Source organism: Petromyzon marinus, chromosome 58, assembly GCF_048934315.1.
Source record: "Petromyzon marinus isolate PM22_M1 ecotype Great Lakes invasive population chromosome 58, UKy_Petmar_22M1.pri1.0, whole genome shotgun sequence".
In the NCBI taxonomy this organism is placed as follows: Eukaryota; Metazoa; Chordata; class Hyperoartia; order Petromyzontiformes; family Petromyzontidae; genus Petromyzon; species Petromyzon marinus.
The window spans coordinates 795,402-823,121 of NC_133724.1; the positions used below are offsets into that span (position 1 = coordinate 795,402).

At 55.6% G+C, this 27,720-nt stretch overlaps 1 protein-coding gene and 1 long non-coding RNA gene across 5 annotated transcripts; one reads left to right on the plus strand and one right to left on the minus strand.

Annotated features, from left to right (window-relative positions):
* LOC142905727 (uncharacterized) lies at positions 1–5,949 on the plus strand. Of its 3 annotated transcripts, none has more exons than XR_012929741.1 (3): positions 1–246; positions 1,030–5,832; positions 5,879–5,949. It is a non-coding gene; the product is annotated as an uncharacterized LOC142905727 (long non-coding RNA). The 3 variants fall into 3 exon arrangements; XR_012929743.1 differs by having other exon boundaries at positions 1,030–5,774; positions 5,879–5,928; XR_012929742.1 differs by lacking the exon at positions 5,879–5,949 and having other exon boundaries at positions 1,030–5,726; positions 5,775–5,825.
* On the minus strand, positions 2,678–27,652 carry LOC116955203 (uncharacterized). Of its 2 annotated transcripts, XM_076052804.1 has the most exons (7): positions 27,370–27,615; positions 14,428–14,501; positions 13,050–13,141; positions 12,465–12,570; positions 10,610–10,717; positions 8,531–8,733; positions 2,678–6,669 (listed from the first exon to the last, which is right to left on the minus strand). In XM_076052804.1, exons 1-7 carry the CDS (start codon positions 27,459–27,461, stop codon positions 6,070–6,072), a joined length of 1,275 nt encoding a protein of 424 aa, XP_075908919.1. In that variant the 5' UTR covers positions 27,462–27,615; the 3' UTR covers positions 2,678–6,069. The 2 variants fall into 2 exon arrangements, with proteins under 2 accessions (XP_075908919.1, XP_075908920.1); XM_076052805.1 differs by lacking the exons at positions 2,678–6,669; positions 8,531–8,733; positions 10,610–10,717 and adding an exon at positions 10,734–11,636 and having other exon boundaries at positions 27,370–27,652.
* Positions 27,653–27,720: the final 68 nt, after the last annotated feature.

Here is a 27,720-nt window from a genome sequence, read left to right on the forward strand (position 1 = left end):
CGCGAGGCCGCCGCCCCCCGGGCACGCGGGGACTTTCCACTTTCCTGCCCCGTCCCTCAGCCGCTCATTGGCTGAGAGCGCCCGCATCTGTGACGTCGTCGACGTCGCAGGAAGACGCCGTTTGGATGACTCTCTGGAGGAATCCGATGAGCTATGAAGCGCCTTTTCACAGATGTCCAGCAAACTGGGCTTCATCCCCGCGGTCTGGCCGTGTAGCCTGCAGGTTCTGAGCGAGTGGGTGAGTGGGTGAGTAGGTGAGTTGGTGGGTGAGTGGATGAGTGGGTGAGTTGGTGGGTGAGTGGGTGAGTGAGTTGGTGGGTGAGTGGATGAGTGGGTGAGTTGGTGGGTGAGTGGATGAGTGGGTGAGTTGGTGGGTGAGTGGATGAGTGGGTGAGTTGGTGGGTAAGTGGATGAGTGGGTGAGTTGGTGGGTGAGTGGATGAGTGGGTGAGTTGGTGGGTGAGTGGATGAGTGGGTGAGTTGGTGGGTGAGTGGATGAGTGGGTGAGTTGGTGGGTGAGTGGATGAGTGGGTGAGTTGATGAACTGGCCTTCACCCCCCAGGTCTGACCGTGTACCCTGCAGGTTCTGAGCGAGTGGGTGAGTAGGTGAGTTGGTGGGTGAGTGGATGAGTAGGTGAGTTGGTGGGTGAGTGGATGAGTAGGTGAGTTGGTGGGTGAGTGAGTGAGTAGGTGAGTTGGTGGGTGAGTGAGTAGGTGAGTTGGTGGGTGAGTGGATGAGTAGGTGAGTTGGTGGGTGAGTGAGTAGGTGAGTTGGTGGGTGAGTGAGTGAGTAGGTGAGTTGGTGGGTGAGTGGATGAGTAGGTGAGTTGGTGGGTGAGTGAGTGAGTAGGTGAGTTGGTGGGTGAGTGGATGAGTAGGTGAGTTGGTGGGTGAGTGGATGAGTAGGTGAGTTGGTGGGTGAGTGAGTAGGTGAGTTGGTGGGTGAGTAAGTGAGTAGGTGAGTTGGTGGGTGAGTGGGTGAGTTGGTGAACTGGGCTTCACCCCCTACGTCTGGCCGTGTGCCCTGCAGGTTTTGTTTCCGGCTTTCCACACAGGACACGCGCTGGGATCTACGGATCAAATTGCGCCCCTTTGCTGTTCACTGCGACTGTACGATGGCGCATCTGTGAGCCACCAGGACCTGTATGAGCAGTCGCAAACACCTCGGCTGGACGCACGCTGCTGGAGGCTTCCTCCAAGGTCGGAGGCGAATTGTGGCGACTCACAAAGGAGCAGCTGTGTTTGTGTGTGTGAACTTTTTTTCGCACCGTACGCAGCTAACCGCGCTAATCGGAGGTGCGGGGGGGGGGTGGGGGAGGGGGAACAACAACACCAAACACAAAAATAACAAAAACCCCGAGTCTCCAAACGATCCCGAGAGAGCATCTTTCGTAGAACATTTCTCTGCGATGGACTCTGCGGGCCCCAAAATCGCCACAGGGAGGTGAGAAATCACGATTCGTCGTGCGCCACCCACGGCTGCTACTGGCCCACATATTCCACGCTCACTTTGGCGAAACAAGCGTGCGCCATGGTGGCTGGGGGGATGTTTACTACCTCGCCTGGTACACAGGAGGTCCATGCTGACCCTGACGCGTCTTCCCGTGGTCACGTGGTTGTCTCCGGGTTCTTCGGCGTTTCCCCTCCACATTTACAATCGACGTGTTTAGACGATTCGGCTGCTGTACATTTCCACGTGAGTAGCCACTTGGAAGAGAGCTATATAGCTCAGTGAACATTACCTGGTCAAATAGAACGTTTTAAAATGTTGACTCCCTCGCCTGGAATGCAGGAGGTCGTGGGTTCCATCCCGACCCTGACGCCTGCTGCTGTATATTTGGAGTTTGCTTGTCTCTCCCCGACTGGTGTTGGCTCCGCACGCACACGGTGCTGTGCCGGTCGTGTGGGGGGGTGGTGGAGGGGGGGGTGGTTTGACCATACTTCACCGCGGGCAGCCAACGTGCAGCTCGGTGAAGGCGGACCGCGTAGAAGTACAGCACAACAGTTGGCGTGGCCGTGCGGCTCTCTTGCTACCCACACCGTGGCCGCAGGGACACCGATGACCCCCTCCCACCCCCCTTGTGAGACGCGGTTCGACACAACCAACGTCGTCATCATGGAGACGACCATCATTGAGTAGTAACGAGACAGACGCTGTCTCTCCCACACCAGTCTCTAAACACACCGAAGTCAGCCGTCTCCGACACCACAACCCCCCCCCGCCACCGGCTCGCCGATGAGATACTGCGTGTCAAAACCGGTCCGGAGGGATTTTTCGCGTATTTTGAATCGCCGCAGCTGAAATGATGCACTCCCGCAATGCCGGCTGATGGGATGTGTATAAATAAACACTTGCACGTGTTTATGGGGAGAGAGACGGGTGCGTGGTGGCTGCTATAAATTCCCACGTGACGACGAGGAGCCACTTCGTTGGGCTATCGTTTGTGAGAGCCAGGTGGGCGCTTCTGAAAAAGCGTTACACAGAAGCTCAGTAGGGCCTTGGCTGGTAAAATAAAAAGTTTAGAAGTAATCAAAAAAAACCTTTTTTTTAAAAACACGCTTTTATTAAATGTACCGTACTAGTAATGGCCCAGGAAGTAGCCCCGTGATCAATTACAGCCAACGTGAGTTGAGCGTGGACAATGAGAACCAAGCCAAAACATAACATATACAAAAGATTGTTACATTTTTTCGTTACTTTTAATGATAGAATATAGTATTGTCATCGGTATTACATAAGTATACCAGGTTTGCAGTCGATACCACATTGGGAAGTGGCTTAAATTGAGTTACAAGATTTGAGGGTACAACAACAGAGTTAAATAAAAGCGTGTAGTAGTAGTAGTAATACTAATAAAATCAACCTCCGGGTTTGCTCGCTACCGAGATGGGGCAGATCGGACGCATTCCGACAGCCTCGGCGTGGGGATATTTACAGCCGATCTTCCCTTTCATGTCACAGCTGATTACATTCGCAGTGCCGAGAGGGTGGGGTGGGCAAGCGCCGTCCAATCTGCCGAGATCGATTCGAAGCGACAATTTTGTGGTAAGCCAATCAGTGGGTGGCCTCCGGCGAGACTGGCTCCCGCCACAGGAATGTGGAGTTTATGCATTGACACGGCCGACGCCAGGGACTCGGAAACGTGCGTCTCGCGAGAGCCGCACGCGGCTCTTGGGAGGACTTGCATCGTGCCGTGGCTCCTCAAGGACCCCCAACCCTCTCGTATTCACCACCGCAGTGCGTTGGGGAATCTTCAAATACTCAGTTGTTGTTCTGTTGTTACCGAATTCGACACAAAAAATTAACTTCTTGTTAGTTTAGTAGCCGAACCCCTGGACTAACCCAACCCCCTCCTTAGCCTCTCCCACCCGCCCGCCTGTCACCACAACCACACCACCACTGTTCAATAACCACACCATTTATAAGCTTGATAAACTATTTTCAGGAACGCATCTACTACGACTACTACGAGCAGCGTGTTAATCGAGGCTGTGCTGCAATCAAACTCCGGGTATCCACTTTCCGGCTGTTGTTCGCGGTTCAAGTCGGGCGGGCCGCCCTGGATAACGCTGCAGGAGTATTCGCCGAAACACCACCACCACGGCCACCACCAGTGTCGATTATCTGAACCGGTTCTGGGCCTCCCCTAGGTAGACTCAGCCTCAAATGAGTACCTGGTGCGGTGTGTAGTAAACATCGCCACTGGGGAGACAAAGGCGGCCGGGCGTGGTGCTGGCCACCCACCCCCTCGTGTGCCGTGCCGGCCTTCACAGGTGCTCCCCGAACAGCACTTACCCCAAAAAGTAAATTACCGTAATAATAATTACGAACATTATTAAGGTGAGCACGCTCACATTCATGTCAGACTCCGTTATCTAATCCGTTCTTTAAACTCGTTGAGAAGTGCGACTCAGCTCGCTGGGTCACATCGAGTCATTCCGAGTACAAGATCATATTTTAAAACATTATTAAACTTCACAAATCTTTGCATCAAGCAAAAAGTGCAATCTGAGTCTGAGCTGGGCTCGGGATCTGGGTCTCGAAGGGTCTCTGTGTTGGGGTCTCTAGGGGTCTCTGTGTTGGGGACTCTAGGGGTCTCTAGGGGTCTCTGTGTTGGGGTCTCTAGGGGTCTCTAGGGGTCTCTGTGTTGGGGTCTCTAGGGGTCTCTGTGTTGGGGACTCTAGGGGTCTCTAGGGGTCTCTAGGGGTCTCTGTGTTGGGGTCTATAGGGGTCTCTAGGGGTCTCTGTGTTGGGGTCTCTAGGGGTCTGTTGGGGTCTCTAGGGGTCTCTGTATTGGGGTCTCTAAGGGTCTCTGTGTTGGGGTCTCTAGGGGTCCTCTAGGGGTCTCTGTGTTGAGGTCTCTAGGGGTCTCTGTGTTGAGGTCTCTAGGGGTCTCTGTGTTGGGGTCTCTAGGGGTCTCTGTGTTGGGGTCTCTAGGGGTCTCTGTGTTGGGGTCTCTAGGGGTCTCTGTGTTGGGGTCTCTAGGGGTCTCTGTGTTGGGGTCTCTAGGGGTCTCTGTGTTGGGGTCTCTAGGGGTCTCTGTGTTGGGGTCTCTAGGGGTCTCTAGGGGTCTGTTGGGGTCTCTAGGGGTCTCTGTATTGGGGTCTCTAGGGGTCTCTGTGTTGGGGTCTCTAGGGGTCCTCTAGGGGTCTCTGTGTTGAGGTCTCTAGGGGTCTCTAGGGGTCTCTGTGTTGAGGTCTCTAGGGGTCTCTGTGTTGGGGTCTCTAGGGGTCTCTGTGTTGGGGTCTCTAGGGGTCTCTGTGTTGGGGTCTCTAGGGGTCTCTGTGTTGGGGTCTCTAGGGGTCCTCTAGGAGTCTCTGTGTTGAGGTCTCTAGGGGTCTCTAGGGGTCTCTAGGGGTCTGTGTTGAGGTCTCTAGGGGTCTCTGTGTTGGGGTCTCTAGGGGTCTCTGTGTTGGGGTCTCTAGGGGTCTCTGTGTTGGGGTCTCTAGGGGTCTCTGTGTTGGGGTCTCTAGGGGTCCTCTAGGGGTCTCTGTGTTGAGGTCTCTAGGGGTCTCTAGGGGTCTCTAGGGGTCTCTAGGGGTCTCTAGGGGTCTCTGTGTTGAGGTCTCTAGGGGTCTCTGTGTTGGGGTCTCTAGGGGTCTCTGTGTTGGGGTCTCTAGGGGTCTCTGTGTTGGGGTCTCTAGGGGTCTCTGTGTTGGGGTCTCTAGGGGTCTCTGTGTTGGAGTCTCTAGGGGTCTCTGTGTTGGGGTCTCTAGGGGTCTCTAGTAGTCTCTGTGTTGGGGTCTCTAGGGGTATCTGTGTTGGGGTCTCTAGGGGTCTCTGTGTTGAGGTCTCTAGGGGTCTCTAGGGGTCTCTAGGGGTCTCTGTGTTGGGGTCTCTAGGGGTCTCTGTGTTGGGGTCTCTAGGGGTCTCTGTGTTGAGGTCTCTAGGGGTCTCTGTGTTGGGGTCTCTAGGGGTCTCTGTGTTGGGGTCTCTAGGGGTCTCTGTGTTGGGATCTCTAGGGGTCTCTGTGTTGGGGTCTCTAGGGGTCTCTGTGTTGGGGTCTCTAGGGGTCTCTGTGTTGGGGTCTATAGGGGTCTCTGTGTTGGGGTCTCTAGGGGTCTCTGTGTTGGGGTCTCTAGGGGTCTCTGTGTTGGGGTCTCTAGGGGTCTCTGTGTTGGGGTCTCTAGGGGTCTCTGTGTTGGGGTCTCTAGGGGTCTCTGTGTTGGGGTCTCTAGGGGTCTGTGTTGGGGTCTCTAGGGGTCTCTAGGGGTCTCTGTGTTGGGGTCTCTAGGGGTCTCTGTGTTGGGGTCTCTAGGGGTCTCTGTGTTGAGGTCTCTAGGGGTCTCTAGGGGTCTCTGTGTTGGGGTCTCTAGGGGTCTCTGTGTTGAGGTCTCTAGGGGTCTCTGTGTTGGGGTCTCTAGGGGTCTGTGTTGAGGTCTCTAGGGGTCTCTGTGTTGGGGTCTCTAGGGGTCTCTGTGTTGGGGTCTCTGTGTTGGGGTCTCTAGGGGTCTCTGTGTTGGGGTCTCTAGGGGTCTCTGTGTTGAGGTCTCTAGGGGTCTCTGTGTTGGGGTCTCTAGGGGTGTCTGTGTTGGGGTCTCTAAGGGTCTCTGTGTTGGAGTCTCTAGGCTAGGGGTTTCTAGGGGTCTCTGTGTTGGGGTCTCTAGGGGTCTCTAGGGGTCTCTGTGTTGAGGTCTCTAGGGGTCTCTGTGTTGAGGTCTCTAGGGGTCTCTGTGTTGGGGTCTCTAGGGGTCTCTGCGTTGGGGTCTCTAGGGGTCTCTGTGTTGGGGTCTCTAGGGGTCTCTGTGTTGGGGTCTCTAGGGGTCTCTGTGTTGGGGTCTCTAGGGGTCTCTGTGTTGGGGTCTCTAGGGGTCTCAGTGTTGGGGTCTCTAGGGGTCTCTCGATTGGGGTATCTTGGGATCCCTGCAGGGGGTCTATAGGGCTCCCTCTATTGTTGTCTCCCAGGGACCCGGTATTCGCATTTCTCGGGGACCCTGCCGCATCGGTGTCGTCGGGTCTCTCTCCGGCGGGGTCCGCGGGGACCCCTGTGCGGCGGGGGTCTCCGCCCGTCGCCGTGTAGACGAGGGCGGACGACGAGGTGGGGCTCGCCTCCCTGTCGAGAGGGCGGATGACGAGACCCGAGGAGAGGGCGTCGAGACAGACGCGGACGAGCCAGCAGTGGAATGCGGACGACGACGACGAGGAGATGAAGGAAGGCAGCTCGCCCACCTACACGCGCAGACAAAGGTCCCCCGCGTAGCCTACACAGGTTGGTGCGGCCAAGTGCCGCTCGCGAGTTGCGGCGCCTACGGAGGCTGGCAAGGTGCGCGAGGGGGTGGGTGGTCAGCACCACCAGGCCCGGCCGCCTTTGTCTCCCCAGTGGCGATGTTTACTAAACACCACACCAGGTTACTCATTTGAGGCTGAGTCGACCTAGGGGAGGCCCAGGACCGGTTAAGATAATCGTCTCGGGTGCTGGTGGCCATGAGCAGGAATACAAACTCGGTTTGCCGGCTTCGTAGCATGGTTGGCTACGTACGGTGCGAAAGAAGTGAAACACACATACATACATAGCGCAGTACACGAACCACGGCAACATGCACACACACCATTACACACAAACACACGCCATTAGACATACACACAAACTCACACAATAACACACATACCCATACAAACATAAACACACACCCCATTAGACATACACACAAACTCACACAATAACACACAAACCCATACAAACATAAACACACACCCCATTAGACATACACACAAACTCACACCATGACACACAAACTCATACAACATAAACACACACCCCATTACATACACACAAACTCACACAATAACACACACACCATTACACACAAACACACCCCATTAGACATACACACAAACTCACACAATAACACACAAACCCATACAAACATAAACACACGCCATTAGACATACACACAAACTCACACCATTACACACATACCCATACAAACACAAACACACCCCATTAGACATACACACAAACTCGCACCATCACAAACCCACACACACAAACTCGCACCATCACAAACCCACACACACAAACTCGCACCATCACAAACCCACACACACAAACCCGCACCATCACAAACCCACACACACAAACCCGCACCATCACAAACCCACACACACAAACTCGCACCATCACAAACCCACACGCACAAACTCGCACCATCACAAACCCACACGCACAAACTCGCACCATCACAAACCCACACGCACAAACTCGCACCATCACAAACCCACACACACAAACCCGCACCATCACAAACCCACACGCACAAACTCGCGCCATCACAAACCCACACGCACAAACTCGCACCATCACAAACCCACACGCACAAACTCGCACCATCACAAACCCACACGCACCATCACAAACCCACACGCACAAACTCGCACCATCACAAACCCACACTCACAAACTCGCACCATCACAAACCCACACTCACAAACTCGCACCATCACAAACCCACACACACAAACTCGCACCATCACAAACCCACACACACCATCACAAACCCACACGCACAAACTCGCACCATCACAAACCCACACACACAAACTCGCACCATCACAAACCCACACACACAAACTCACACCATCACAAACCCACACTCACAAACTCGCACCATCACAAACCCACACACACAAACTCGCACCATCACAAACCCACACACACCATCACAAACCCACACGCACAAACTCGCACCATCACAAACCCACACACACAAACTCGCACCATCACAAACCCACACACACAAACCCGCACCATCACAAACCCACACGCACAAACTCGCACCATCACAAACCCACACACACAAACTCGCACCATCACAAACCCACACGCACAAACCCGCACCATCACAAACCCACACACACAAACCCACACCATCACAAACCCACACGCACAAACCCGCACCATCACAAACCCACACGCACAAACTCACACCATCACAAACCCACACGCACAAACTCGCACCATCACAAACCCACACACACCATCACAAACCCGCACCATCACAAACCCACACGCACAAACTCGCACGCTTACCGGGACCCATGTGCAGGCGTGTATCTCGGTGGGGCATGGCTGGAGCCGCCGCGTGAGCGGCCGCGCCAGGCACACGAAGTAGAGGTCGGACGAGCCGAAGCTGTAGCGGTGCATGTGTCGGAGCGCGAGCACCGAGCGGAAGCGCACGCTCACGCCCGTCTCCTCCCGCACCTCGCGGCACACCGCCTCGCCCAGGTCCTCCCCTGGCTCCCACCGGGGGCGGCGAGGGGGGAGGGGGTGGTTTTGTAAACGTTATACTGGTAGTAGGAAACGTAGTGGACTGGAAGCCCAACCGGGATTAATTCACAGCAGGCAGGGGATTAATTGTGTATGTCTGTGGATGTCTGTCCACGTGGGAGGGGTGGGGCTGGGTGGAGAGGGCAGGGTAGTGAGGGGCTGGGTGGGGAGGGGCTGGGTGGGAAGGGGAGGGTGGGGAGGGGCTGGTCACCCCGTGGTGCCCTTATAAAACTCAACGTTTCACCTACTCACGCCGGCTTGTGCCCGCCCTCACAGTCGGGCATATTTGTGGAATGCGCCACGTGGTGCCGCCGTTGACCCTGGCCATTGACCGAGCAACCCAACGTTCCTACCAGCTCCTCCCTCCGCAGGAATGTTTTTTTGGATCATCGTTCTCGCCAGGGGGCGTACACCGTCACGCCGCTCGTCATCGCCGCGGCGTTTGGCTCGGCCGTCAGATAAAGACGGCGGTCACCGCACCGTCGCGCGGCGCTTTCAGGTGCGCTTCTGCGGCCTTCTGGAACGCTCCTCCTTCCGATGTAAGGAAGCCACTGAAGCTATGTGTACTTTTTAAATAATCCAGATTAAAAACTCTTTTCTTTAGAACCGCTTTTTGTGTTTAGCTCGTTGTAATTTCCCAGCACCTCCCATTAGCACGGTTGGATACGTACGGTGTGAAAGAAGCGCAACATACAGACATACAGACAACAAAACACTCAACACGTTCCTCAGTGTTTTAGTGACTAGAATCCAACTCAATGCAATCGTCGATAACTGTGTGGGGTGTATGTGTGGTGTGTGAGGTGTATGTGTGATGTGTGGGGTGCGTGTGTGGAGTGTATGTGTGTGGAGTGTGTGTGTGGGGTGTGTGTGTGTGGGGTGTGTGTGTGTGGGGTGTGTGTGTGTGGTGTGTGGGGTGCGTGTGTGGAGTGTAAGTGTGTGGAGTGTGTGTGTGTGGGGTGTGTGTGTGTGGGGTGTGTGTGTGTGGGGTGTGTGTGTGTGTGGGGTGTGGAGTGTATGGTGTGTGTGTGTGGGGTGTGTGGGGTGCGTGTGTGGAGTGTAAGTGTGTGGAGTGTGTGTGTGTGGGGTGTGTATGTGTGGGGTGTGTGTGTGGGGTGTGTGTGTGTGGGGTGTGTATGTGTGGGGTGTGGGTGTGTGTGTGTGGGGTGTGTGTGTGTGGGGTGTGTATGTGTGGGGTGTGGGTGTGTGTGTGTGGGGTGTGTGTGTGTGGGGTGTGTATGTGTGGGGTGTGTGCCCTTAAAAGTGGTAGTGTCGTGGTTAGCGCTGCGAACCCGGCGACCCGAGTTCGATTCCCGCTCACGGCCACCAACACCGGTGACAATTTTCTAAACTGATCCTGGGCCTCCCCTAGGTCGACTCGGCCTCAAATGAGAACCTGGTGGGGTGTGTAGTAAACATCGCCACTGGGGAGACAAAGGTGGCCGGGCGTGGTGCTGGCCACCCACCCCCTTTCGTGTGCCGTGCCGGCCGTCATAGGCGCTGCTTATCGCTAACAGCACTTGCCCCAAAAGTCTGTTCAGGCTATACGGGGGTCTTTGTCTTGTCCTAAAAAGGAAAAATATATAATAAGCGACATTTATGTATACGTGCTATGAAGGAGGGGCATTGCCCGAAACGTCGCCCACGATATATCTTTTTATTTTAAGGCCGCAAAGCGTTCTTGACTAAGGTGTTCAGTCGTTGTTTGTGCCCCACCGACACCGTAGCAGCCGCAGCATCACCAGATAACGTTTGATTTTGGCGATAAATATCGGGTCGTTGGGTTCACATCGTCGGCACGTTGTACGCAGGGGCGTTGTACTGTACTGTGTATGACCCCACCGGGTTCCACGTGACCTCCCGGGAGCTTCCAGCAGCCGTGGCCCTTGGCAAACTTCTCCTGAATGAGCAGAACGAGGCCCTCTTCACTCACCACGAGGCCTCCAACTCCTACACCAACATCGACATCACCACCATCATCACTCACCACGATGCCTCCAACTCCTACACCACCATCAACATCACCACCATCATCACTCACCACGAGGCCTCCAACTCCTACACCACCATCAACATCACCACCATCATCACTCACCATGACGCCTCCCAACTCCTACATCACCATCAACATCATCAACATCATCACTCACCACGACACCTCCAACTCCTACATCACCATCAACATCATCAACATCATCACTCACCACGACACCTCCAACTCCTACACCAACATCAACATCACCACCATCATCACTCACCACGAGGCCTCCAACTCCTACATCATCATCAACATCACCACCATCATCACTCACCACGATGCCTCCAACTCCTACACCACCATCAACATCACCACCATCATCACTCACCACGAGGCCTCCAACTCCTACATCACCATCAACATCACCACCATCATCACTCACCACGAGGCCTCCAACTCCTACACCAACATCAACATCACCACCATCATCACTCACCACGAGGCCTCCAACTCCTACACCACCATCAACATCACCACCATCATCACTCACCACGAGGCCTCCAACTCCTACATCACCATCAACATCACCACCATCATCACTCACCACGAGGCCTCCAACTCCTACACCAACATCAACATCACCACCATCATCACTCACCACGAGGCCTCCAACTCCTACACCACCATCAACATCACCACCATCATCACTCACCACGAGGCCTCCAACTCCTACACCACCATCAACATCACCACCATCATCACTCACCACGACACCTCCAACTCCTATATCACCATCAACATCACCACCATCATCACTCACCATGACGCCTCCAACTCCTACACCACCATCAACATCACCACCATCATCACTCACCACGAGGCCTCCAACTCCTACACCAATATCAACATCATCACCATCATCACTCACCACGACACCTCCAACTCCTACACCAACATCAACATCACCATCATCACTCACCACGACGCCTCCAACTCCTACATCACCATCAACATCATCAACATCATCACTCACAACGAGCCCCCCAACTCCTATATCACCATCAACATCATCACCATCATCACGCACCACGACACCTCCAACTCCTACATCAACATCAACATCATCAACATCATCACTCACCACGACACCTCCAACTCCTACACCAACATCAACATCACCACCATCATCACTCACCACGACGCCTCCAACTCCTACATCATCATCACCACCACCATCATCACTCACCACGAGCCCCCCAACCCCTACATCATCATCACCAGCACCATCATGAGCGGGCTGCGATGCACGTCACCCCTACTCCACCATGCTCCACTCCGCTCCACCACACTCACCCACGCTCACCCACGCTCACCCAAGCTCACCCAAGCTCACCCACACTTGCTCACCCACGCTCACCCACACTCACCCACGCTCACCCACACTCACGCACACTTGCTCACCCACACTTGCTCACCCACACTTGCTCACCTACACTCACACACACTCACCCACACTTGCTCACCCACGCTCACCCACACTCACCCACGTTCACCCACGCTCACCCACGCTCACCCACACTCACCCACACTCACCCACGCTCACCCACGCTCGCCCACACTCGCTCACACTCACCCACACTTGCTCACCCACACTTGCTCACCCACACTTGCTCACCCACACTTGCTCACCCACACTCACCCACACTCACCCACACTCACCCACATAGTGAGAGGCGTACGCGGGGATGGTGCTGGTTGAGTCTCGGGGCAGCCATGCGGTCAGCATGCAGTAGGAGGGCAGCGCGTGATGGTAGACGAACCCACACTGCGCCCACACAAAGACAAAGGTCCCCTGTGTAGCCTCTACAGACCGCTGGGGCAAGTGCCGTGAGCGAGTAACACCTATGAAGACCGGCACGGCAAGCGAGGGGGTGGGTGGATAAACAGGGTAGCATCCATACCATGTGACCTTTTTTGCCAGGATCAAAGTATGAAAAACAATATTTTGGTTTTACCCTTTCTGGCAATAAACCAAGAGTTGTGTTAAGATGTTCAAACACCAAATAGAAACATTTTGCAAGGAATCAAGTGACTGCTTTAACCACACACGGTACTTGTGGTGAACACGCTCTGATAATGTCTTTGAAACTGATTTAGCCTAACACACCAGAGACAGCAGCCCTTCTTTGTGGCCGATTTTTCTGGGTAGCATCATCCACGGCAGAGGGGAGGTGAACAAGTGCTGTCGCGCTACGGGGGAGATATTCCCGGCACTCGTCACGGGAGCGTGGAATGTCCGCTTACCTTGACGGCGACGGGGACGAGGTCTGCACGCTCGATGGGAAGGCAGAGCCAGAGGCCACGCACGCCCTCCAGGGTCCACACGAACAGCGAGTCTGTGGCACCATTCACAGGAGGTTGGCACTATAATTCGTCACGGTACGATACGATGTTAAACGTGACGGTCGGGATCAAGACGTCATCGTTGATGGAACCATCACCGCCACTGCCGCTGCCGCCACCACCACCACCATCACCACTACCACCACATATCGCTACCCTCGCTCACTATCCTCCACCAGATCCCATAGATGATGGACAGGAGAGAAACCGAGACCTCCACCATCTGCTCTAAGACTCACACAGAGACCCATAGAATCACACAGAGACCCATAGACTCATACAGAGACCCATAGACTAACACAGAGACCCACAGACTCACATAGAAACCCACGTACTCCTAGAGACCCACAGACTCACACAGAAACCCATATACTCACACAGAGACCCATAGAATCACACAGAGACCCATAGACTCATACAGAGACCCATAGATTCGCACAGAGACCCACAGACTCACATAGAAACCCACATACTCACACAGAGACCCACATACACACACCCATAGACTCAGAGAGACCCATAGACTCAGAGAGACCCACAGACTCAGAGAGACCCACAGACTCCTATAGAGACCCAGACTCACATAGAAACCCACATACTCCTATAGAGACCCACAGACTCACACAGAGACCCACATACACACACCCATAGACTCAAAGAGACCCACAGACTCAGAGAGACCCACAGACTCAGAGACCCATAGACTCAGAGAGACCCATAGACTCAGAGAGACCCACAGACTCAGAGACCCATAGACTCAGAGACCCACAGACTCAGAGAGACCCATAGACTCAGAGAGACCCATAGACTCAGAGAGACCCATAGACTCAGAGAGACCCATAGACTCAGAGACCCATAGACTCAGAGAGACCCATAGACTCAGAGAGACCCGTAGACTCGCATAGAAACCCACGTACTCCTATAGAGACCCACAGACTCACACAGAAACCCATAGACTCACACAGAAACCCATAGACTCACACAGAGACTCATAGACTCACACAGAGACTCATAGACTCACATGTCTACCCATTGAGTAACCCTAATGATAACCCTTTCACTAGTGCTCACAATAATCCTAACCCTTATCAACAATACTACCCTTAACAATATCCATAACGCTAACACAATAACAAAATACCACAAAATAAATGGGCACATCAACCACAACCACACACACACGTCTTGTTTAAATGTTGCGCATGCCTATCGTGGTGTACAAATGAAGGAATGCGCATGGCCTTGGTCACAGGAATGTGGAAGAAGCAGAAGCAGAAACCTTTCAGTTGGTTTCTGAATGTCTCCACATCGGTGGTGTCTGTGGAACTGATGAGGATCGTCAACCCACCATACCTGCTCACACACATTCACACACAAAGTTCATTCACACATTCACACACAAAGTTCATTCACACATTCACACACAAAGACAAAAACCCCCCGTATAGCCTTAGCACACTGTAGGAGCAAGTGCACGTTAGTGAGTAGCACCTATGAAGGCTGGCACGGGACACGAGGGGGCAGGTGGCCAGCACCACGCCCGGCCGCCTTTGTCTCCCCGGTCTTTATGGAATGACCAGGGGTGTCTATGGGGGGGGGGGGGGGTTGCTGGGCGTGGGGCAAATCCCACTGTGGGCCCGCCGACGACTTGAAACGTCGAAGCACCCCTCCCCTCCACCCCCACCACCCCTCCCCTCCACCCCCACCACCCCTCCCCTCCACCCCCACCACCCCTCCCCTCCACCCCCACCACCCCCTCCACCCCCCCCAACCCCCCCACACCCCCACCACCCCCCTCCACCCCCCCCCCACCGCCCCACCCCTCTACCAAAGTGCGGGGCTCGGGGCGGTCGCCCCAATTCCCAGTACCCTCGGGACAGCTCTGGCCTGCACGTGTCTGTGGGTCTCTGTGCGTGTCTGTGGGTCTCTGTGCGTGTCTGTGGGTCTCTGTGCGTGTCTGTGGGTCTCTGTGTGTGTCTGTGGGTCTCTGTGCGTGTCTGTGGGTCTCTGTGTGTGTCTGTGGGTCTCTGTGCGTGTCTGTGGGTCTCTACACGTGTCTGTGGGTCTCTGTGCGTGTCTGTGGGTCTCTGCGTGTCTGTGGGTCTCTGTGTGTGTCTGTGGGTCTCTGCGTGTCTGTGGGTCTCTGTGTGTGTCTGTGGGTCTCTGCGTGTCTGTGGGTCTCTGTGTGTGTCTGTGGGTCTCTGTGCGTGTCTGTGGGTCTCTGTGTGTGTCTGTGGGTCTCTGTGCGTGTCTGTGGGTCTCTGCACGTGTCTGTGGGTCTCTGTGCGTGTCTGTGGGTCTCTGTGCGTGTCTGTGGGTCTCTGTGTGTGTCTGTGGGTCTCTGTGCGTGTCTGTGGGTCTCTGTGTGTGTCTGTGGGTCTCTGTGCGTGTCTGTGGGTCTCTGCGTGTGTCTGTGGGTCTCTGGGCATGTCTGTGGGTCTCTGTGCGTGTCTGTGGGTCTCTGCGCGTGTCTGTGGGTCTCTACACGTGTCTGTGGGTCTCTGCACGTGTCTGTGGGTCTCTGCGCGTGTCTGTGGGTCTCTGCGCGTGTCTGTGGGTCTCTGTGCGTATCTATGGGTCTCTGTGCGTGTCTGTGGGTCTCTGTGCGTGTCTGTGGGTCTCTGCACGTGTCTGTGGGTCTCTGTGTGTGTCTGTGGGTCTCTGCGTGTGTCTGTGGCTCTCTGTGTGTATCTGTGGGTCTCTGCACGTGTCTGTGGGTCTATGTGCGTGTCTGTGGGTCTATGTGTGTGTCTGTGGGTCTCTGCGTGTCTGTGGGTCTCTGTGTGTGTCTGTGGGTCTCTGTGCGTGTCTGTGGGTCTCTGCACGTGTCTGCGGGTCTCTGTACGTGTCTGTGGGTCTCTGTGCGTGTCTGTGGGTCTCTGTGCGTGTCTGTGGGTCTCTGTGTGTGTCTGTGGGTCTCTGCACGTGTCTGTGGGACTATGTGCGTGTCTGTGGGTCTCTGCACGTGTCTGTGGGTCTCTGCGTGTGTCTGTGGGTCTCTGCACGTGTCTGTGGGTCTATGTGCGTGTCTGTGGGTCTATGTGCGTGTATGTGGGTCTCTGCGTGTGTCTGTGGGTCTCTGTGTGTGTCTGTGGGTCTCTGTGTGTGTCTGTGGGTCTCTGCGTGTGTCTGTGGGTCTCTGTGCGTGTCTGTGGGTCTATGTGCGTGTCTGTGGGTCTCTGTGCGTGTCTGTGGGTCTTTGCACGTGTCTGTGGGTCTATGTGCGTGTCTGTGGGTCTCTGTGCGTGTCTGTGGGTCTCTGTGCGTGTCTGTAGGTCTCTGCACGTGTCTGTGGGTCTATGTGCGTGTCTGTGGGTCTCTGTGCGTGTCTGTGGGTCTCTGCGCGTGTCTGTGGGTCTATGTGCGTGTCTGTGGGTCTCTGTACGTGTCTGCGGGTCTCTGCGCGTGTCTGTGGGTCTATGTGCGTGTCTGTGGGTCTCTGCACGTGTCTGTGGGTCTCTGTGCGTATCTGTGGGTCTCTGTACGTGTCTGTGGGTCTCTGTGTGTGTCTGTGGGTCTCTGTGTGTGTCTGTGGGTCTCTGCGCGTGTCTGTGGGTCTATGTGCGTGTCTGTGGGTCTCTGTGCGTGTCTGTGGGTCTCTGTGTGTGTCTGTGGGTCTATGGGCGTGTCTGTGGGTCTCTGTGCGTGTCTGTGGGTCGCTGCGCGTGTCTGTGGGTCTCTGTGTGTGTCTGTGGGTCTCTGCGCGTGTCTGTGGGTCTCTGTGTGTGTATGTGGGTCTCTGTGCGTGTCTGTGGGTCTCTGTGCGTGTCCGTGGGTCTCTGTGCGTGTCTGTGGGTCTCTGTGCGTGTCTGTGGGTCTCTGCACGTGTCTGTGGGTCTCTGCGTGTGTCTGTGGGTCTCTGTGCGTGTCTGTGGGTCTCTGCGCGTGTCTGTGGGTCTATGTGCGTGTCTGTGGGTCTCTGCATGTGTCTGTGGGTCTCTGTACGTGTCTGTGGGTCTCTGCGCGTGTCTGTGGGTCTCTGCGCGTGTCTGTGGGTCTATGTGCGTGTGTGTGGGTCTCTGTGCGTGTCTGTGGGTCTCTGTGCATGTCTGTGGGTCTCTGTGCGTGTCTGTGGGTCTCTGCACGTGTTTGTGGGTCTATGTGTGTGTCTGTCGGTCTATGGGCGTGTCTGTGGGTCTCTGCGCGTGTCTGTGGGTCTCTGTGCGTGTCTGTGGGTCTCTGCACGTGTCTGTGGGTATATGTGCGTGTCTGTGGGTCTCTGCGCGTGTCTGTGGGTCTCTGCGCGTGTCTGTGGGTCTCTGTACGTGTCTGTGGGTCTCTGTGCGTGTCTGTGGGTCTATGTGCGTGTCTGTGGGTCTCTGTGCGTGTCTGTGGGTCTCTGCACGTGTCTGTGGGTCTATGTGCGTGTCTGTGCGTGTCTGTGGGTCTCTGTGTGTGTCTGTGGGTCTCTGTGCGTGTCTGTGGGTCTCTGCACGTGTCTGTGGGTCTCTGTGTGTGTCTGTGGGTCTCTGTGCGTGTCTGTGGGTCTCTGCACGTGTATGTGGGTCTCTGTGCGTGTCTGTGGGTCTCTGCGCGTGTCTGTGGGTCTCTGTGTGTGTCTGTGGGTCTATGTGTGTGTCTGTGGGTCTATGTGCGTGTCTGTGCGTCTGCGCGTGTCTGTGGGTCTATGTGTGTGTCTGTGGGTCTCTGCACGTGTCTGTGGGTATCTGTGTGTGTCTGTGGGTCTCTGCGCGTGTCTGTGGGTCTCTGTGCGTGTCTGTGGGTCTCTGTGTGTGTCTGTGGGTCTGTGCGTGTCTGTGGGTCTCTGTGCGTGTCTGTGGGTCTATGCGCGTGTCTGTGTGTCTATGTGCGTGTCTGTGGGTCTCTGTGCGTGTCTGTGGGTCTATGTGCGTGTCTATGGGTCTCTGTGCATGTCTGTGGGTCGCTGCGCGTGTCTGTGGGTCTCTGTGCGTGTCTGTGGGTCTCTGTGCGTGTCTGTGGGTCTATGCACGTGTCTGTGGGTCTATGTGCGTGTCTGTGGGTCTATGTGCGTGTCTGTGGGTCTCTGTGCGTGTCTGTGGGTCTATGTGCGTGTCTGTGGGTCGCTGCGCGTGTATGTGGGTCTCTGTGCGTGTCTGTGGGTCTCTGTGCGTGTCTGTGGGTCTCTGTGCGTGTCTGTGGGTCTCTGTATGTGTGTGTGGATCTCTGTGCGTGTTTGTGGGTCTATGTGTGTGTCTGTGGGTCTATGTGCGTGTCTGTGGGTCTCTGTGCGTGTCTGTGGGTCTATGTGCGTATCTATGGGTCTCTGTGCGTGCCTGTCGGTCTCCTAGTTTGTCTGGGGGGGGGGGGGGTCTCTGAGTCAAATAAATAAATATGAATCCTTGACTCCTTCTGGAACGAAGCCGGGTTAACATTTTCACTCCCGCCGCGGTGTTCCGGGGCGTTCCACCACTGCCGAGCACACTGCGAGCCCGAGCTGCCAGAGACGGCGGGGGTTGGTGGATCACGCCGCGTTTCCGTTGGCGTCAAGATGCAATGTCCAGCAAGGAGGCAGCAGTATAGCCGCTTGGATTGAACTGCGGCTGTGAGCGTTTACGTGATGATGAACGTGCGTGTTCGGTACGGCTTTGTACGCCTGCGAGAGACACACGGACATTGAAAAAGACTGACAGCGATGAGCTATTGCTACAGAAGGATGCTGCTGCTGCTGCAGCATCTAAACAGGGCACAAAGAGTGACCCAACGCAGAAGTGAGGGGACAAGAAGTTGCGAAGACCCAACGATGCAGGCAGTGGTGCGGATGAGGCTGGCACTATGTGGACACGTGCAGGATGGGCAACAACCGAACAATTTAAGCGGTCGTGCTGTTCGAAAAAACGTAAGGAACCGGAGAGGAAGATCAGTACTGCGTATATATATAATGACTTATCATGTATATGTGATGCCGGTTGTAATTACTGGCGAAACGTCGGACTCAGATTGTAAATGTTGGGGCTTGGCTCTCCAACACACAACCGGCGTGCTGTACTAGTGACGAAATGACACGTTCTGTTTACGTGACAAGCTTTATTAGTTGGCTGTGTCGGGTGGTGGCGGGTTTAACGACACATATTTACGCGATCTGTCTGTGTTGTGCTGCTTGCTGTGTCTGTGCTGTGTCTGTGCTGTGTCTGTGGGTCTCTGTGCGTGTCTGTGGGTCTCTGTGTGTGTCTGTGGGTCTCTGTGCGTGTCTGTGGGTCTCTGCGCGTGTCTGTGGGTCTCTGTGCGTGTCTGTGGGTCTCTGTGCGTGTCTGTGGGTCTATGTGCGTGTCTGTGGGTCTATGTGCGTGTCTGTGGGTCTCTGTGCGTGTCTGTGGGTCTCTGCACGTGTCTGTGGGTCTCTGTGTGTGTCTGTGGGTCTCTGCGCGTGTCTGTGGGTCTCTGTGTGTGTCTGTGGGTCTCTGTGCGTGTCTGTGGGTCTCTGTGCGTGTCTGTGGGTCTCTGTGCGTGTCTGTGGGTCTCTGTGCGTGTCTGTGGGTCTCTGCGCGTGTCTGTGGGTCTATGTGCGTGTCTGTGGGTCTCTGCACGTGTCTGTGGGTCTCTGTGCGTGTCTGCGGGTCTCTGTACGTGTATGTGGGTCTCTGCGCGTGTCTGTGGGTCTCTGCGCGTGTCTGTGGGTCTATGTGCGTGTCTGTGGGTCTCTGTGCATGTCTGTGGGTCTCTGTGCGTGTCTGTGGGTCTGTGTGCGTGTCTGTGGGCCTCTGTGCGTGCCTGTGGGTCTATGCGCGTGTCTGTGGGTCTCTGAACGTGTCTGTGGGTCTATGTGCGTGTCTGTGGGTCTCTGTTTGTGTCTGTGGGTCTCTGTGCGTGTCTGTGGGTCTCTGCGCGTGTCTGTGGGTCTATGCGCGTGTCTGTGGGTCTATGCACGTGTCTGTGGGTCTCTGTGTGTGTCTGTGGGTCTTTGTGTGTCTGTGGGTCTCTGCGTAGCTGTGGGTCTCTGCACGTGTCTGTGGGTCTCTGTGTGTGTCTGTGGGTCTCTGTGTGTGTCTGTGGGTCTCTGTGTGTGTCTGTGGGTCTCTGTGTGTGTCTGTGGGTCTCTGTGCGTGTCTGTGGGTCTCTGCACGTGTCTGTGGGTCTCTGTGTGTGTCTGTGGGTCTCTGTGTGTGTCTGTGGGTCTCTGTGTGTGTCTGTGGGTCTCTGTGTGTGTCTGTGGGTCTCTGTGTGTGTCTGTGGGTCTCTGTGCGTGTCTGTGGGTCTCTGCGCGTGTATGTGGGTCTCTGTGCGTGTCTGTGGGTCTCTGCGCGTGTCTGTGGGTCTCTGTGCGTGTCTGTGGGTCTATGTGCGTGTTTTTGGGTCTATGTGCATGTCTGTGGGTCTCTGCGCGTGTCTGTGGGTCTATGTGCGTGTCTGTGGTCTCTGCACGTGTCTGTGGGTCTCTGTGCGTGTCTGTGGGTCTCTGTACGTGTCTGTGGGTCTCTGCGCGTGTCTGTGGGTCTCTGCGCGTGTCTGTGGGTCTATGTGCGTGTCTGTGGGTCTCTGTGCGTGTCTGTGGGTCTCTGTGCGTGTCTGTGGGTCTGTGTGCGTGTCTGTGGGTCTGTGTGCGTGTCTGTGGGCCTCTGTGCGTGCCTGTGGGTCTATGCGCGTGTCTGTGGGTCTCTGCACGTGTCTGTGGGTCTCTGTGTGTGTCTGTGGGTCTCTGTGCGTGTATGTGGGTCTCTGCACGTGTATGTGGGTCTCTGTGCGTGTCTGTGGGTCTCTGCGCGTGTCTGTGGGTCTCTGCGTGTGTCTGTGGGTCTCTGTGCGTGTCTGTGGGTCTATGTGCGTGTCTGTGGGTCTCTGTGGGTCTATGTGCGTGTCTGTGGGTCTCTGTGCGTGTCTGTGGGTCGCTGCGCGTGTCTGTGGGTCTCTGTGCGTGTCTGTGGGTCTCTGTGCGTGTCTGTGGGTCTATGCACGTGTCTGTGGGTCTATGTGCGTGTCTGTGGGTCTATGTGCGTGTCTGTGGGTCTCTGTGCGTGTCTGTGGGTCCCTGCGCGTGTCTGTGGGTCTATGTGCGTGTCTGTGGGTCTCCGTGCGTGTCTGTGGGTCGCTGCGCGTGTCTGTGGGTCTCTGTGCGTGTCTGTGGGTCTCTGTGGGTCTCTGTATGTGTGTGTGGATCTCTGTGCGTGTTTGTGGGTCTATGTGTGTGTCTGTGGGTCAAAGATAAAGATCCCCCATATAGCCTTAACAGACTGTAGGGGCAAGTGCTGTTAGCGAGCACCTATGAAGGGGAGCGATAGTGTAGCGGTTAGCGCGCTGCGCTATAAACCTGGCGACCCGGGTTCGATTCCCGCTCACGGCCAACACCAGTGACGATTATCTGAACCGGTCCCGGGCCTCCCCTAGGTCGACTCAGCCTCAAATGAGTACCTGGTGCGGTGTCTAAACATTGCCACTAGGGAGACAAAGGCGGTCGGGCGTGGTGCTGGCCACCCACCCCCTCGTGTACCGTTCCGGCCTTCATAGGTGCTCGCTAACAGCACTTGCCCCTACAGTCTGTTAAGGCTATATGGGGGATCTTTGTGTCTGTGGGTCTATGGGCGTGTCTGTGGGTCTCTGCACGTGTTTGTGCGTCTATGGGCGTGTCTGTGGGTCTCTGTGCGTGGTGTCTGTGGGTCTCTGCACGTGTCTGTGGGTCTCTGTGTGTGTCTGTGCGTCTCTGCGTGTCTGTGGGTCTCTGCACGTGTCTGTGGGTCTATGCGCGTGTCTGTGGGTCTCTGTGCTTGTCTGTGGGTCTCTGTGCGTGTCTGTGGGTCTCTGTGCGTGTCTGTGGGTCTCTGCGCGTGTCTGTGGGTCTATGTGCGTGTCTGTGGGTCTCTGCACGTGTTTGTGCGTCTATGGGCGTGTCTGTGGGTCTCTGTGCGTGGTGTCTGTGGGTCTCTGCACGTGTCTGTGGGTCTCTGTGTGTGTCTGTGGGTCTCTGTGCGTGTCTGTGGGTCTATGTGCGTGTCTGTGGGTCTATGTGCGTGTCTGTGCGTGTCTGTGGGTCTATGTGCGTGTCTGTGGGTCTATGTGCGTGTCTGTGGGTCTATGTGCGTGTCTGTGGGTCTCTGTGCGTGTCTGTGGGTCCCTGCGCGTGTCTGTGGGTCTATGTGCGTGTCTGTGGGTCTATGTGCGTGTCTGTGGGTCTCTGTGCGTGTCTGTGGGTCGCTGCGCGTGTCTGTGGGTCTCTGTGCGTGTCTGTGGGTCTCTGTGCGTGTCTGTGGGTCTCTGTATGTGTGTGTGGATCTCTGTGCGTGTTTGTGGGTCTATGTGTGTCTGTGGGTCTATGGGCGTGTCTGTGGGTCTATGTGCGTGTCTGTGGGTCTCTGTGCGTGTCTGTGGGTCTATGTGCGTATCTATGGGTCTCTGTGCGTGCCTGTCGGTCTCCTAGTTTGTCTGGGGGGGGGGGTCTCCGAGTCAAATAAATAAATATGAATCCTTGACTCCTTCTGGAACGAAGCCGGGTTAACATTTTCACTCCCGCCGCGGTGTTCCGGGGCGTTCCACCACTGCCGAGCACACTGCGAGCCCGAGCTGCCAGAGACGGCGGGGGTTGGTGGATCACGCCGCGTTTCCGTTGGCGTCAAGATGCAATGTCCAGCAAGGAGGCAGCAGTATAGACGCTTGGATTGAACTGCGGCTGTGAGCGTTTACGTGATGATGAACGTGCGTGTTCGGTACGGCTTTGTACGCCTGCGAGAGACACACGGACATTGAAAAAGACTGACAGCGATGAGCTATTGCTACAGAAGGATGCTGCTGCTGCTGCAGCATCTAAACAGGGCACAAAGAGTGACCCAACGCAGAAGTGAGGGGACAAGAAGTTGCGAAGACCCAACGATGCAGGCAGTGGTGCGGATGAGGCTGGCACTATGTGGACACGTGCAGGATGGGCAACAACCGAACAATTTAAGCGGTCGTGCTGTTCGAAAAAACGTAAGGAACCGGAGAGGAAGATCAGTACTGCGTATATATATAATGACTTATCATGTATATGTGATGCCGGTTGTAATTACTGGCGAAACGTCGGACTCAGATTGTAAATGTTGGGGCTTGGCTCTCCAACACACAACCGGCGTGCTGTACTAGTGACGAAATGACACGTTCTGTTTACGTGACAAGCTTTATTAGTTGGCTGTGTCGGGTGGTGGCGGGTTTAACGACACATATTTACGCGATCTGTCTGTGTTGTGCTGCTTGCTGTGTCTGTGCTGTGTCTGTGCTGTGTCTGTGGGTCTCTGTGCGTGTCTGTGGGTCTCTGTGTGTGTCTGTGGGTCTCTGTGCGTGTCTGTGGGTCTCTGCGCGTGTCTGTGGGTCTCTGTGCGTGTCTGTGGGTCTCTGTGCGTGTCTGTGGGTCTATGTGCGTGTCTGTGGGTCTATGTGCGTGTCTGTGGGTCTCTGTGCGTGTCTGTGGGTCTCTGCACGTGTCTGTGGGTCTCTGTGTGTGTCTGTGGGTCTCTGCGCGTGTCTGTGGGTCTCTGTGTGTGTCTGTGGGTCTCTGTGCGTGTCTGTGGGTCTCTGTGCGTGTCTGTGGGTCTCTGTGCGTGTCTGTGGGTCTCTGTGCGTGTCTGTGGGTCTCTGCGCGTGTCTGTGGGTCTATGTGCGTGTCTGTGGGTCTCTGCACGTGTCTGTGGGTCTCTGTGCGTGTCTGCGGGTCTCTGTACGTGTATGTGGGTCTCTGCGCGTGTCTGTGGGTCTCTGCGCGTGTCTGTGGGTCTATGTGCGTGTCTGTGGGTCTCTGTGCATGTCTGTGGGTCTCTGTGCGTGTCTGTGGGTCTGTGTGCGTGTCTGTGGGCCTCTGTGCGTGCCTGTGGGTCTATGCGCGTGTCTGTGGGTCTCTGAACGTGTCTGTGGGTCTATGTGCGTGTCTGTGGGTCTCTGTTTGTGTCTGTGGGTCTCTGTGCGTGTCTGTGGGTCTCTGCGCGTGTCTGTGGGTCTATGCGCGTGTCTGTGGGTCTATGCACGTGTCTGTGGGTCTCTGTGTGTGTCTGTGGGTCTTTGTGTGTCTGTGGGTCTCTGCGTAGCTGTGGGTCTCTGCACGTGTCTGTGGGTCTCTGTGTGTGTCTGTGGGTCTCTGTGTGTGTCTGTGGGTCTCTGTGTGTGTCTGTGGGTCTCTGTGTGTGTCTGTGGGTCTCTGTGCGTGTCTGTGGGTCTCTGCACGTGTCTGTGGGTCTCTGTGTGTGTCTGTGGGTCTCTGTGTGTGTCTGTGGGTCTCTGTGTGTGTCTGTGGGTCTCTGTGTGTGTCTGTGGGTCTCTGTGTGTGTCTGTGGGTCTCTGTGCGTGTCTGTGGGTCTCTGCGCGTGTATGTGGGTCTCTGTGCGTGTCTGTGGGTCTCTGCGCGTGTCTGTGGGTCTCTGTGCGTGTCTGTGGGTCTATGTGCGTGTTTTTGGGTCTATGTGCATGTCTGTGGGTCTCTGCGCGTGTCTGTGGGTCTATGTGCGTGTCTGTGGTCTCTGCACGTGTCTGTGGGTCTCTGTGCGTGTCTGTGGGTCTCTGTACGTGTCTGTGGGTCTCTGCGCGTGTCTGTGGGTCTCTGCGCGTGTCTGTGGGTCTATGTGCGTGTCTGTGGGTCTCTGTGCGTGTCTGTGGGTCTCTGTGCGTGTCTGTGGGTCTGTGTGCGTGTCTGTGGGTCTGTGTGCGTGTCTGTGGGCCTCTGTGCGTGCCTGTGGGTCTATGCGCGTGTCTGTGGGTCTCTGCACGTGTCTGTGGGTCTCTGTGTGTGTCTGTGGGTCTCTGTGCGTGTATGTGGGTCTCTGCACGTGTATGTGGGTCTCTGTGCGTGTCTGTGGGTCTCTGCGCGTGTCTGTGGGTCTCTGCGTGTGTCTGTGGGTCTCTGTGCGTGTCTGTGGGTCTATGTGCGTGTCTGTGGGTCTCTGTGGGTCTATGTGCGTGTCTGTGGGTCTCTGTGCGTGTCTGTGGGTCGCTGCGCGTGTCTGTGGGTCTCTGTGCGTGTCTGTGGGTCTCTGTGCGTGTCTGTGGGTCTATGCACGTGTCTGTGGGTCTATGTGCGTGTCTGTGGGTCTATGTGCGTGTCTGTGGGTCTCTGTGCGTGTCTGTGGGTCCCTGCGCGTGTCTGTGGGTCTATGTGCGTGTCTGTGGGTCTCCGTGCGTGTCTGTGGGTCGCTGCGCGTGTCTGTGGGTCTCTGTGCGTGTCTGTGGGTCTCTGTGGGTCTCTGTATGTGTGTGTGGATCTCTGTGCGTGTTTGTGGGTCTATGTGTGTGTCTGTGGGTCAAAGATAAAGATCCCCCATATAGCCTTAACAGACTGTAGGGGCAAGTGCTGTTAGCGAGCACCTATGAAGGGGAGCGATAGTGTAGCGGTTAGCGCGCTGCGCTATAAACCTGGCGACCCGGGTTCGATTCCCGCTCACGGCCAACACCAGTGACGATTATCTGAACCGGTCCCGGGCCTCCCCTAGGTCGACTCAGCTTCAAATGAGTACCTGGTGCGGTGTCTAAACATTGCCACTAGGGAGACAAAGGCGGTCGGGCGTGGTGCTGGCCACCCACCCCCTCGTGTACCGTTCCGGCCTTCATAGGTGCTCGCTAACAGCACTTGCCCCTACAGTCTGTTAAGGCTATATGGGGGATCTTTGTGTCTGTGGGTCTATGGGCGTGTCTGTGGGTCTATGTGCGTGTCTGTGGGTCTCTGTGCGTGTCTGTGGGTCTATGTGCGTATCTATGGGTCTCTGTGCGTGCCTGTCGGTCTCCTAGTTTGTCTGGGGGGGGGGGGTCTCCGAGTCAAATAAATAAATACGAATGCTTGACTCCTTCTCGAACGAAGCCGGGTTAACATTTTCACTCCCGCCGCGGTGTTCCGGGGCGTTCCACCACTGCCGAGCACACTGCGAGCCCGAGCTGCCAGAGACAGCGGGGGTTGGTGGATCACGCCGCGTTTCCGTTGGCGTCAAGATGCAATGTCCAGCAAGGAGGCAGCAGTATAGCCGCTTGGATTGAACTGCGGCTGTGAGCGTTTACGTGATGATGAACGTGCGTGTTCGGTACAGCTTTGTACGCCTGCGAGAGACACACGGACATTGAAAAAGACTGACAGCGATGAGATATTGCTACAGAAGGATGCTGCTGCTGCTGCAGCATCTAAACAGGGCACAAAGAGTGACCCAACGCAGAAGTGAGGGGACAAGAAGTTGCGAAGACCCAACGATGCAGGCAGTGGTGCGGATGAGGCTGGCACTATGTGGACACGTGCAGGATGGGCTACAACCGAACAATTTAAGCGGTCGTGCTGTTCGAAAAAACGTAAGGAACCGGAGAGGAAGATCAGTACTGTGTATATATATAATGACGTATTATGTATATGTGATGCCGGTTGTAATTACTGGCGAAACGTCGGACTCAGATTGTAAATGTTGGGGCTTGGCTCTCCAACACACAACCGGCGTGCTGCACTAGTGACGAAATGACACGTTCTGTTTACGTGACAAGCTTTACTAGTTGGCTGTGTCGGGTGGTGGCGGGTTTGACGACACATATTTACGCGATCTGTCTGTGTTGTGCTGCTTGCTGTGTCTGTGCTGTGTCTGTGTTGTGTCTGTGTTGTCTGTGCTGTGTCTGTGTTGTCTGTGCTGTGTCTGTGTTGTGCTGTACTCTGTGTCTGTGTTGTGTCTGTGTTGTGTCTGTGCTGTCTGTGCTGTGTCTGTGTTGTGTCTGTGTCTGTGTTGTGTCTGTGTTGTGTCTGTGGTGTCTGTGTTGTGTCTGTGGTGTCTGTGTTGTGCTGCTTACTGTGTCTGTGCTGTGTCTGTGTTGTGTCTGTGTTGTGTCTGTGCTGTGTCTGTATTGTGTCTGTGCTGTGTCTGTGTTGTGTCTGTGTTGTGTCTGTGCTGTGTCTATGTTGTGTCTGTGTTGTGTCTGTGTTGTGCTGCTTACTGTGTCTGTGTTGTGTCTGTGTTGTGTCTGTGCTGTGCTGCGTCTGTGTTGTGTCTGTGCTGTGTCTGTGTTGTGCTGCTTACTGTGTCTGTGCTGTGTCTGTGTTGTGTCTGTGTTGTGTCTGTGCTGTGTCTGTGCTGTGTCTGTGGTGTCTGTGTTTGTGTCTGTGTTGTGTCTGTGCTGTGTCTGTGGTGTCTGTGTTGTGTCTGTACTGTGGCTGTGTTGTGTCTGTGTTGTGTCTGTGCTGTGTCTGTGTTGTGCTGCTTGTTGCTGTACTTCGCTGGCCCGCCCGCCTATACCCGACGCCAGTGATAAAGAGCTTTACAGCTCATCGGGTTCCTGCTGCTGCTGCTGCGGCCGCTGCGGCTAAACACACGACACTGGCAAAGACACTCACGGGTCAGACCTCCCCGCCAGCACCGTCGTCTCCCCGCTCCCCCTCCTCCGCCTGCTCGCACTCTCCGCCTCCTCGTTCCTCGCCTCCCCCATCGCTTCTCTTCCCCCTCCACTCCACAACCCCGAGACGGCGGCTTCGTCGCGGCCTACAAGCGGCAGCCGCGTGAAGCCTGCATGGGCTTCTAGGCGAGGTCCCCCGGTCGGGCGGGGCTATGCGACGGGATGCGGAACCTGCTTCGGGAATCGATTTGTCGGGGTTGTGTACTTGCATCGATTCTCGACCTTCACTTACAAACGGCCTCTCGCAATCGATTTTGCACTTGAACGGGGAATCGGGATCGAATCCATTCTG

Coding starts and splice junctions, on each gene's coding strand:
- LOC116955203 (XM_076052804.1), bottom strand. CDS start 27,461: ATGGGGGAGGCGAGGAACGAGGAGGCGGAGAGTGCGAGCAGGCGGAGG. Junction 13,142..14,427: donor ATTCAGAAACCAACTGAAAG/GTTTCTGCTTCT, acceptor ATGGTGCCACAG/ACTCGCTGTTCGTGTGGACC. Junction 12,571..13,049: donor TCGTCCCCGTCGCCGTCAAG/GTAAGCGGACAT, acceptor GTGTGGGCGCAG/TGTGGGTTCGTCTACCATCA.